This window comes from Anopheles merus, chromosome 2L (assembly GCF_017562075.2).
Source record: "Anopheles merus strain MAF chromosome 2L, AmerM5.1, whole genome shotgun sequence".
NCBI lineage: Eukaryota > Metazoa > Arthropoda > Insecta > Diptera > Culicidae > Anopheles > Anopheles merus.
In genome coordinates, this window is record NC_054083.1 from 29812265 (window position 1) to 29824654 (window position 12390).

General features: G+C 45.6%; 2 protein-coding genes across 2 annotated transcripts; one reads left to right on the forward strand and one right to left on the reverse strand.

Moving 5' to 3' along the window:
• The first annotated feature begins 2159 nt into the window (after positions 1 to 2159).
• LOC121592630 (probable lysine-specific demethylase 4A) lies at positions 2160 to 4731 on the forward strand. Its single transcript, XM_041914260.1, has 3 exons — positions 2160 to 2615; positions 2702 to 3654; positions 3733 to 4731. Exons 1-3 carry the CDS (start codon positions 2502 to 2504, stop codon positions 3977 to 3979), a joined length of 1314 nt encoding a protein of 437 aa, XP_041770194.1. The 5' UTR covers positions 2160 to 2501; the 3' UTR covers positions 3980 to 4731.
• Positions 4732 to 5534: 803 nt separating this feature from the next.
• Positions 5535 to 11883, reverse strand: LOC121592631. The gene is made up of 4 exons (XM_041914261.1): positions 11334 to 11883; positions 7069 to 7594; positions 6919 to 6985; positions 5535 to 6831 (listed from the first exon to the last, which is right to left on the reverse strand). Exons 2-4 carry the CDS (start codon positions 7520 to 7522, stop codon positions 6822 to 6824), a joined length of 531 nt encoding a protein of 176 aa, XP_041770195.1. The 5' UTR covers positions 7523 to 7594; positions 11334 to 11883; the 3' UTR covers positions 5535 to 6821.
• Between the last annotated feature and the right edge of the window lie 507 nt (positions 11884 to 12390).

Consider the following 12390-nt stretch of genomic DNA (forward strand, 5'->3'; position numbering starts at 1 on the left):
GTGATCTTCGAGGGGTTAGATTGATCAAACATCAAACGCTGGTGATTTTTTTGCTTGTTTCGGACTATCCGTTCGAAGATCGGGAAGGTTGCTTTTAGGCAGAAAGAGAAAACTTCAATAGGGAGCATCCGATCCTCGGGATCGGGTCGATTGACCACACTGTCTGTTAAATGAATTATCTCCCGTATGTCACATTCGTATCGGGTAAGTAATAACTTCATCATATACAAGTGTTCTGTCCCTCCGATCCAATGATACTGACAATAAACATTGGCCTACTCTGTGTAACGCATTGCGCTAGATGCTAGATTTTCATCTCAAAAACACACATGCGGCAAATGCTCACCAGCATCCCAGTAGCCCAGTTGAGGGCCCTTGATCGTAAACCTGCGACCATAACCTTGGGCAACTCCCGCAACCGGCCTTGTGCGTTCAAAGCCACACACGGTCAAGATGAGATCGCAATAAAAAGGGCGCAACAGTGCCTTTGCTCATGGGCACATCGCGATCAATCTAAGATCAATCCTAGAACCGCTCGGAACCGCTTAATCATTCCAACAGATGGCTGGCTGGCGCCCTGTGGACAGAGTTGCTCAATCAAAGTGTATCATTGCTCCGTGCTCGTACTCACACCCGTGCCCCGTCGTTACGTCCAATGTCGGCAGAAAGGAATGCGACGCATGTTCGGTAACACCCAAACTGTGGTGGGAGGGGTAGTAGTCGTAAAAAGAATGGGATTAACACGATAAAAGTTAATGTTGTTTCTCGGCACCACCGTAGGGTCTGGGCATAGGGGGCAATGCAGGCGGCAGGGTGTTTATGAAATTTTTCGCTTGACGCTTTTGTGGTCAATGAACGCAAACGCGTGCGCCTGATACGGCTCGGGCGCAAGTACGCAGTTGCACTTGCATTGCTCATTAGAATCGTTTGTTTGCATTGGATGAGGGGTGGAGAGAAATTGAAGTTGAAATTGTGATGTTATTTTGAAATGCTGTCTAACGAACCGGGTATGAATGGTTGAAAAAAGGGTGAAAAAACTTGTCTTTTCTTAAGTTGGTATGCGCAAACATCTTATGTGCAAGTCCTTGCGAAACGGAACAGAACTTATTGTGATATACAGTGGGGCCCCTTTTATCCGGGCTCATAGGGACTCGACCTCGCCCGGATACTCGAATAACACGGATGATGAGTAAATGTATATATTTTATCACAAATTCCTGATCTTTTTAAAAAGTTTATTATGTTTCGGTAAAAGCCAGTTTATTAACTTCATCTTTTTTCCAATGATAATATTTGAAATGTGCCATGTGCCATAGTGTTTTTTGTTGTGACAATAAGCTCTGATAACCGTTTTTTTAAATATCCTCCTCAGCACACAAAGTGACATTTGTATTGAACTATCATTTCTCAACAGCACGGATGAACAGACACCCGAATAAAAGTTATCCGGCGCTCTAGCACCAATCGAACACGACATCGAACATGAAAAATGTATGGGATTTGACATGTTTGTCTTGTTTGTTTGTTTGTGTCTGACAGTGCACCTCCATATGATTATATGGGTTTGTTCGAGTCGGATGTCGTGTTCGATTGGTGCCAGAGCGCAGCCTTACCCGGATAAACGACGATCCACTTAATGCATAACATTTGTAGCTCGCAATCATGTTTTGTCAGAGATTTGAAGTCAAATCTCACAGGATGTTTTTTGGAAGATGCTTTAACGACTATTATTTAATTTTAATTTAATTAAAACTTTAATTTAAACTATGGCAAGCAGGTAAATAAATTGAACAATGCAAATCAAATAGAACTGAAGAACATTAGAAAGCTGCTGAAATTCAATTCAAAATAACTTTCACGTGCCACGTGACACTTTCCCACTGTGCTGGTGATGATTTGAAAAGTTGCTAGAGTTAGGAGAGTGATTAAGTTGTCAAAATGTGTCAAAATGTACTTTTACTCAAACAAATACCCTCACAAAGTGAGCTATACTAACACAGACTGATAAAATTTACGCAATATGTTTTGTAAAAAATCAGAAAAGAACCCTAAAACTATATCAACCCTTATTGAACTCCTGAATCTGAGCCCTTAAACGCCTCCACGCAATCCCGAAGAGGTGGTTAGACGAGCCAGGCTAGAAAGTATTTTGACAGCTGTAGCGAAAATAGAAAAACAAATCAGCTCACCAAATTTGTGCTCTACCTAAAGCTAGCAGTTTTCCAAATAAAACATACGCAAAAGTGACCCAAATAGTGTGTAAGACCAAAGTTTTCCATTTGCAGATAATGAACGTAGAGGAAACGCACCTCGCCAGCATCTAGCATTCACCCGCTGCGGGACAACTTTGCTGCCCGTGCCTGTCGTCGTAGTGCTTCCTCGCACGCAAGAAGAGGAAGAAACAGCAAACCTAAACAGCAGGTTGTGTGTGGGTTTGTGCAAAGAAAAACACTCCCCGGGGGATGCAATAGGAGGGGCACAGCGGAACCGCGGCCACAACCATGAGCATACCGAGAATAATGGTCTTTCGGCCAACGTGGGAAGAGTTCCAGGACTTTCCGGCCTACATCGACTACATGGAGTCGAAGGGAGCTCACAAGGCGGGTCTGGTGAAGGTGAGCCTGCAGTCCGCCTGTGTTTACACACTCATTCGCAGCGTACCCATGAACTGTTTTGTTTAATATTTTTGTTTGCTTTGTAGGTCGTCCCGCCACCGGAATGGGTCCCGCGCAAGCAGGGATACGATATTAAAAACATTAACATCAACATCCGCACGCCCATCTCGCAGGTGGCGTCGGGTATGCAGGGTGCCTACCAGCAGATCAACATCCAGAAGCGCGCGATGACGGTGCAGGAGTTTTACGAGAAAACGAAGGAGGAAAGACACGCGACCCCGAAACACTTTGACTATGCCGATATTGAGAAGAAGTTTTGGAAAAACATAACGTACGTCGCCCCGATCTACGGCGCGGATGTACCGGGCAGCCTGACCGACCCCGAGGTGAAGGTGTGGAACATCAACTGTCTCGGCACCATACTGGACTACGTGAACGCGGACTACAACATATCGATTGCAGGCGTCAACACGGCGTACCTGTACTTTGGCATGTGGAAAACGACCTTCGCCTGGCACACGGAGGATATGGATCTGTACTCCATCAACTATCTGCACTTCGGGGCACCGAAGACGTGGTACGCGATTCCGCCCGAGCACGGTCGCAAGCTGGAGAAGCTGGCGGAGCGCATGTTTCCCGCCAACTACCAGGAGTGCAAAGCGTTCCTGCGCCACAAGATGACGCTGATCAGCACGCAGGTGCTGAAGGCGAACAACATCCCGTTCAACAAGATCACCCAGGAGCCGGGCGAAATCATGATTACCTTTCCGTACGGGTATCATGCCGGGTTTAACCATGGATTTAACTGTGCGGAATCGACCAACTTCGCGACGGAGCGGTGGATCGAGTACGGGAAGCGGGCGTCGGTGTGCAACTGCCGTCCCGATATGGTGAAAATTTCGATGGAAACGTTCGTGCGCCGCTTCCAGCCCGAGTGCTATGAGCGGTGGTTACGCGGGGAAGACTACGGCTACCATCCGGAGGATCCGACCAACTACTGTGCCGCCCCGAAACCGATGCTGCCGAAGAACTTTAAAAGGTTTTAACATTTTCCATCATAATTCGTTTCAATTTTTATAACATTTTTTAAAATTATTTTGTTTCCTTTTTTGCACAGCAAATGTACCACCGATACCACCGTTCCACAGAAGCGTGGCTGTGCGCCGGTCAAGATGGACAAAAAGAAGGTAGTGAAAAAGACGAGCGAAAAGGCAAAAGATAGACTGAAATCCGTCTGGAGCAAGCTGGAGGGCAGGGAGTGTGGCGTTGCGACCGATCTGCTGATCGATGGGCCGGTCAAAAGTGGCACCAAGCTGCGCTTCCACACACGAACGATCGATCTGATCAACGATAATGCCGTTTAGTGGATCGCACGGGACAACAAACACTCACCCGTTGCTTCGTCCCCGGATCCTATACTACTAGTGCACTGCTAACGGGACCACCGGAAGGTTTGAAAGTTAGTTTTGCACCACACCACACATATACTCTCTCGCTCTCTTTAGCATTAACCTGCGAGAGAGGAGAGATAGTGAAAGCGGAGTAGAAAGGCAGGCAGTGTGCAGCAGTTCTGGCCGGAATGCAAACGAAATTCGAATGCATTACTAGTGGCCCTAGACGCACACTCACCCTATACGCCTGGCCGTTTCCGCTGTGCAATTAATCGATAGTTAGGTAAATGTTTTTTTTTGTGTTTTGTAGTATTCGTATTTTGGGCGACGTGTTTGAATCGTTCGCGACACTCCATCCCCCGCCCGTTTGCTAGACAAAGCAGATCTCACAACGGATTATTACCCACCTGCCCGAACTCTGTTGTACACCGCACCGGGCAGTGATTGTGCGATTGATGGTGTGTGTGTGTGCGTGCGTGTGTTGACGTGCTTGTATGTGTGTATTTTCCCTAAGATGTTTTTTTTATTACTTTATTTAACCCACATCCTTAAACTGTGCATCGCGAAGCGCATACTAACTCATTAGTCAACAGTCAACAGTTCTGTTCAGTGAAGATTAGAATGCGCAACGTGTATCATGCAGACATTATGATACAGCTATATTTTAGAAACGATTTCCGTTCAGTAGTAGTACATTGTGTAATAGTGTGATTTTAAAAGCAAAATGCAAAAAAACGACGGAACGGAAATCACCCAACACCACCACCATGTGCGTGAGATGACGTACGTGGAGCTACCAAAGCACGGGAAACAGAACAGGCCAGAACAGGGGCACTGCATCCATTGGCAGCTGGAGAAAGGGGGAAGAGGGGGCATCCACGTCTGATGTGGAGGAGACTAAAAAGAAATTATGGTTTATAATATATTTAAAAAGACGATTCGTTTTGAGCTTAAGTAGCGTACCCTCGTGAATACTATTGGCGCCAATTCGGGTACAATTCGGGGGGGGGGGGGATAGATAGCAGTAGGAGGTAGAGAGTGCCCCGAGTAGAGTCGAAAGAGTGTCCTCGAATTCGGTGATGCCTAGCAATAAATATAATCTTTTTACGTTCTACCAACAATCGATGAATGTGTTCCTTTTCCTTTCTTTCGTCCATTTCTCAACAAGGGATAGGGAAATGATTCTGGCAAACCTCTTCAGCTAATTCAACGTAACATCAGAAGCAGCATCGTTCGGAAATTGCTAAAAAAAACTATTATTAGCAGCAAATAATTACAACTAAACCATACATTTACATAAACATACGTATATACATAAACACGCTGGAACAGCACTGTCTCGTTTCCGTTTTCATTTTGCAGTTTCAGTGTTTCTTTTTCTTTTTTTTTGTAATGTGATTATTTAACCATTATACATTAGCTGATAGGAGTGTTGTCCAATAAATAGTATGATGTGTACTATACTATACTAAGTAAGCTTTCCGTTAGTATAGGGGGGTTTTCGTCCTTTTGCATGTTTCCTTTTTGTAATACATCGAAGCAGAATAGGTTGGAAAAAATGGGCGCAATAGACAGGAGTGAAGGACCTTTGTTCGTGTTTCGTTCGTTTCTCCGATGGGTCAGAAACCCCCCAAAAACTCACCCTCTCGTATCGATTCCCACCATTCCCTACCGCAGCGGGTTTCAATGATTGGTAAGCACGTAAGTGAACGTAAAACGTATGCCTTTTTGTTTTATGTCGTGAATATGTTGAATTTTAATTATAATACGATTAAAAATTAAAGCTAATAATACGAATCGTTTGCTTCTACAGGTTTTGGTTTTGCGTACTTTCAAACACGAAAAAAAAAAAATCCCTAACACCTTATCCTGCCCGCTAACAATCCTGTGATGATGGTCCGGAATGGTTTGCCACTTAAAAGCTAAAAAACTAAACAATGAAATGAATGAGACCTTTTTGTTTTTTTTTTTGGTTGCACTAAAATGTGGAATGTATGACAGTTAGAGTAAAACGATGCATAAAGAAAAACAGATAATTCTGAATACTTGTTCATGTTCCGTGCGAGAATCTACGCGCTGGCGTGCTCGCTTCGGCTTGGATGGTCTCGGATCTACACACACTATACCCTACACACTGCATGGCCATTGTGCTGTGTTGTTACTGTTTGCTGCTACTGCTGCTTCTCTACCGTCTCTAATACGCGGACTTTCTCTCTTCGGCACCGTAATCCCTCATTGTTCTCCTTTGTCTTGTCCCTACCACTGCCTTCAATGAACTGTATAGCAATTAGATAAATTTAAGTAACATTTCAATAGTATTTTCAATCAATAATTTAAGTATATCATAAATAATTTGTCTTCTTTTTTCCCCGTTCTTATGTTTGTTTGTTTCTTATCTCCTTGTTTGTTTTTTTTTTCGTTTGTTTTAAGTATTTTTTGTTTCTTTTCTGTTTTCTCTTTCTTTGCCCAATGATTTCTCGTTAATGTATTTGTTTTGTTACTGTTTGGTGAGCATTTCCATAATCTCTTCTTCCAGTTATCTATAGTACGGTTTACACTGAAGTGTGTCTGGATGTCTGCCTGGGTTACTAATATGTATGATGCTGCGGCTGCTGCTGCTGGTTGTACTGTGGGCGTATAAATGTATGCCATGTATGTGCGGCGTTCTCTATCATCGAGCGGATTGGAATGTCCCCCGATTCGGTTGGCCTCCTTTGGAATGTCTTTTCCGGGGTAGCGTGTTTTTTTGTGTCTAGTTTGCTGTTTCGTTGTACATATAAGTGACGTTCAGGTTTTGTCAGCGCTCGTTCACTATTTAGTTCCAGCTGGGGGTGGAATAGAGAGTAGAATAGAAATTATTAAAATAATTTCGTAAAACCAAAATACTACAACACTAGCCAACCAATACTTACAATTGAGGATATCGTTGATTGCGCTTACGGCCCATGTTGCACAGCTTGAAGTGACACAAGGACATATCTGGCAGAAAGAGAAAAGGCAAACAATAAGAAAATTAGTATCCAAAGCACAATTAAACCTGCAGCTTCGCCGTAGCTACTTACAATGATTATTTTTCTTATCATTTTTGCTCTTCTGGTGCGGAATCTCCTTCTGCACCGGTTCGCTCTGGGTGACGCTCTCGTGCCCGTATCCGTTCAGATTGCGTCCCGAACTGTTGGCCGCCTCCTCGGCCCGTCCGTACTCCTGCGGTATATCGTCGAGCAGCGAGCCGGCATCGTCTAGCAACGCGTTAGTGCTGCTGCTGCGCACGTCTAGCGCAAGCTGCTGCTGTTCGCGCTGCGCCTGAAGGTAGGCTTCTTCGCGCTGCTGCCGCTCCGCCTGCACGCTCAGATACTGCAGGAAGCGTATCTCCTGGTTGTGCAGCCGCTGAAACTCCTCCGCCAGCTCATTGTAGATCTCGGCCGGCGCTTCCGGTTCTAGCGGGCGGGCCAGTACCGTGCACGGCCCGGTAACGGCGACCGCCACCAGCACGATCAGCGTCCAATGGGTAATCATTGCTGTAGTAGTTGTTCTGCTCCGCGTGTCCTTCCGGTGCGTTTTACGTCGGTGCAGTGTGTAGTGAGTAGGCTGTGCAAAGAGAGGGCGAAAGCAGAGTGACCTTTAGGGGTGAGTTTTCGGTAGAATAAAACTTTTCAGTTTAAATAACCGGCGATGGGGAAAGTTTGGTTTCGCAAACAGATCCGCCTATCTTGGTCGCGTGCCCGCCGGGTGGGCTCCAATTAGTGTTCGATGTTTGCAAACGTCCGGTCAGCTGGTGGGTTTATTGGAAAAGTGCTTTCAATGGGCAGGGAGAAAGGAGAGTGTTTATACAGCGCCTTTAACTTGTCTCGAAAATTATTGTTTGAAATAACAATAGCCGTGGTGAAAAAGTCGATAGACTAACAAGCGACCTCTGAAAGGAGTGTGGAAAGTTTCTTAGAATTTTTCCTCCCACAAACAGTTGTTAAAGATCGCCCCCTCGGCAGCAGCAGCAACTCGGTGCATGTGGCGAGACGGACTCCTTCCTTTCTGCAGCTCATTGTTTTAACAGCATTCGAGTCTTGCCCTGTTTGCAAGTCACGTTGCGTAACAGCGTGTGTAACACGGGGGAAGTGGGGCTACTGCACACTGCACGGAATGCACTGGATGCAGTTTTTCCCTGCAGAAAACGGGCAAACACTTGCCAAACACTTATATAAACGCACGTTACAATGACCGTGCCTGTGTTTTCAAGGTCCGGCACAGCGCAGCCACCCACAGGAAGGTTAAGGACAACACCAAAGGTAATAGCAACGTGCGAAAGTTTTCCCCATTTTCCTCATTTTACACAATTGCGCTACACTGCTGATTGAATTATTTTAAACTTTTAAACGGTATGTTGTCTACTGCTTGCACAATCACGCAAACCATTCGTCATTTGAATCACAGTAAAATATAAGTTGTTTAAAAATTACATTAAACAAGGTTGGCAAACAAAATAAAACAAACCGCTACGAGAAAGCAAGAAAGATAAAAAACACAAGTATTAACACCCAATACGGGCTCGTGCTCAGCCAATCCGTGTTCGCATCCCCCATCGTCCATGGCACGTGGCATTATCGCGTGTGTTCGCCACACACTTTGCGTTGCCGTTTTCTTTCCATCCATTGTTTTTTTCTCCACCCTTTCGTGGTGCGAGCCACGCCTGCTATTTGCGCCATCGCTCTGTGGTGCTGCTGTTGGTCCATTACGCATTCGGTCGTTTTATGAGCCGCCCACCATGATATGGCTCCCCAGACTCGGTACTCGGTTTGCAATTATGATTTAAGTGTGTTTTTTTCTCTTTTTAAGAAAGCGAAACTCAAATAAATCACCGCGATTGGGTGAGTGAAGGTGTCATATTATAAATGAGGCTACTTAAAGTAACAGGGATTAGTGTTTGCATTTCACAGGCTAATGGTGTGTCATTAGGAAGGTAAAAGCCTAGCAATGACGGCGTACCTTTTCTGTGTCACTTATGCTCACACAACTAAGTGCACATTAATTATTACGAATAAAAGGAATTAAATGTCTGCCTAATTAACCCGTTAATATAACCCGTTCAAATGCTCATTCTGAAATCTTTTCCCTTAAGAACATCTTCAAAAAAGACATTCAATGAAAGCTACTTCAGGCAGCTCTTTACCACCAAAGTGCTAAAAACCGTTTCATCATAAACTGACGCATACATCCAGCTACTTTCCTGTCGCAAAATCATGGCCTAAAAATACTTCCAGCCTTTGTTTGCAATTAATTATTGAACACGCTGACGCATGGTCTCCACCAGAGAGAGCGCGAAAAAAAACATCCTGAGGCTGCATAAATGGATAAAGTCAGCCAGAATGGTAAGCATGCGTTACATCCTCCAGGCGTAGGAATTAGGCTGAACCGGGGCGTTGAGCATCATCCGCGTGCAAGCTTACTGTACCGAACATCCTACGTCTTTCGTGTGCCTGAACAGGGTACATTTATACATTTTTTTGCTTCAGCAACAACAACATAAATACGTTGGAAATGTTTTGAAAATTCAATATTCAACGCGTACTTCGCGTGGCTGGCTGCGTTTATCTTTAAACATCAGCGCGTGGAAGCAGTAACGGTTACATTACAACCCCACAGGTCGCCACGTTTAGAACAGTCTAAGCAGTCGAATTCGTGGAAGTAATGGTATTGCATGGCTCACTAAGCGGCACGACAAAAAGATGCCCGCATGTCAGGCTATCGAAAACGCTCACCCGAGAAACCCCAACCGGGTTGAGCGTATTTTCGTCCCATAAAGATGAGCTGCCTGTCGTGGGCGCTGCAGTCCGCAGATGACGCCAGATAGGCAGCAAACTGGGGTGAAGGGTTGAAGCTCCTGGGCAAGAGGGTAGTGGAAGCCATACAAGATACAGCCAACTATCCTTCTTCAACTGCTCTGAAACAGCAAAACGTTAATGCCATGTATGCTGCATGTAAAACCGGAGACGAAGATGCGGCGGCAAAGCCTACCCCACCGTGAAGGATTTCCATTGATTCGGCTGAACCGTCAAACGTCAAGAAAAATCCCCGCACCCACACACACACACACGCAGTAGAAGGGTGAAAAGTTTAGCAAACAGTTCGAGAAACGGGTAGAGTAAGGGGGGGGGGGGCAGGGGGGTTGTACTTACACCCAGCCGCACGAACTTCTGCAGCGTTTTGTGGTTTCAGTACATTAGCGTTAGCAAAGTCGGGGCAGCATTTGACGGCCACAGCCACGCGTGCTTCAATCAAAACAAACTGACAACTGCTCGAAAACTGCTCGACTTTATGGTGTGCGGCAGTAGCGAGAGAGGGAGTGGAGCTTTCGAGGTATCCGCAAATACTAAACCGGTTGATTTTTTTTTATTTAAATTGCGGAATAATGAATATGCGAACAATTGATATGTTTTGTGAGGAAGCTGGGATCTTGCAGTGAGGTAATAATTTTGTTCTTACTTTCTCCACCCCCCGTTCGCCAAGTGAAATTGTTGATGCTAATTTCAATAAATATTTTCGGCGGCTTGTTGCAGAGCAGAGTAGGATTAGATTATTTTTACCATCTATACAGCCACCAACAGGGCAAATAAGCCTTCTTCCTTGGCGAGCATAATACTGCAATGGAAGAAGCAATAACAAAGCATTCGCCAGATCGCGTTGGCGTTCCGGAGTTAACGTGCTTTCCTGTTCTGTGTCGGTGGGCAAGTTTTTCGTTTTAAACGTCGGTCACTTCTTGTGCTGGACGCCGGAGGACCGGAATCAAAAATGGGGCAAAAAAAAAACACAAACGCAACATACGGCAACAACCGATGATTGGTCCAAAAGGGAAGCAACAGGTGGAAAATCGTTCACTATTAGGTTCCTCGCTCTCTCTATCTCTCTCCCTCATCCCTTACTTTCCCCATCTCCATCTCCAACGGAGGCGATGTTATTAAAACCCGTTGATCCGTGAAGCCGCCAATGAATTTGCATTCATCCCGGTAGATCCCTCTCCCTTCACAATGCCGGCACGCGCGGGGCAATGGAAAAACAGGAAAATAGCATTTCGGTAGCTACACGCTCACCCCATTCAGCTGATTTTTTACCCATCTCCTCCTCTTCCTCATTTTATTGTTTTGCTTTTCCTGCAAGCTCTATCCTGTGTGTGTTTTTTTTTACCAACGTCAAATCACCACGGGCAAAGCGACACGGACTTTAATTATGGATTTCCACGAAACAGAACCCAAAACGACTCACCGACTCGCCGGCATCGATGCTCGTTACGATTTAAAATTACCAAATAGCAAAGCAATGTAGCAAAAATATTCACCTTTCTAGCTTCGGGGCGCAAGCGAATAGAACCAGCGCTGCTGAGTCCACCTGAGGTGACGCTGCGTTTGCTTTCCCGCTTCCAAGAACAATCACCGTTTTATTCAGTGGAAACACACAAACACTTGCTCTCGATTTTAGAGTTGAGTTTGAAAATGATGGTCAGTTTCACTATCTTTGCCGGATCTTTTGCTGCAAAGTGTTTCCAATGCACACACTGTTCACACAATCGTCCATATAAGATGCATCGATGCTTTTAACTCACTTTCGATGCCTGTTTCAATGCTGTCACTTCACACTTGTTACACTCTTTGACAAAAAAACTTTTTTTAACCGCTTTTTTTAAAACAATTGAACAAAACTGCCCTCTTTCTTTTGTTGCTAGTGCAATTAATCAATTACTTCGATGCAACTTTGACGTTTTGCTTAATCTTGCGCTGAGAAGCTGTTGCCTTTCTTTGTGTGGCGCCGGCAGCGCTGCCTTTCCGGTTGCTCGTGGCTGGCTGCTTATCGTTGCGTAGCGAAGCGCTAAACTGATGCTGACTGCAGCTCGACCACTTCTTTATATAGAGTTTTGTTACACATGCTCCCGCTTACCCGAGCACGATCGTGCGCGTATTCCGAGCGTTCGCGCGCGCTTCTTCTGCCTCACCGGCCTCTCTCTGTCTCTCTCTCCCACTCTCTCGCGCGGCATGGTGGCGAATGGCCACAAGGTTGCCGCTATCATCGCCTTCGTACGCTTCGTGGCTTCAGCCTCCTCCTGCCTTCGACGTCAGTTGCCCGTGCGCGCCCTATCGCTACCCCGTTTCGTCCGTTCGTTATCTCACTCTTGCCGCCGCTTCTTATCACACTGCTGTCTCTTGCCTGCTTGCTAGGTGCAAACGCAGCGGCACTCGTCGCCATCGCTACTTCGCCACGGCTCTGTCCTTCTTTTCCCCTTTACGCCCAACATGCAAATTTCCACGAAACTTTTTGCTCCACCTGTTGCTGAATACCGATCGAGCTTGAATTTGTTTGAAATCGGCTTTTTTGTTGCACCCTTTTTCTGCCCACCGGTC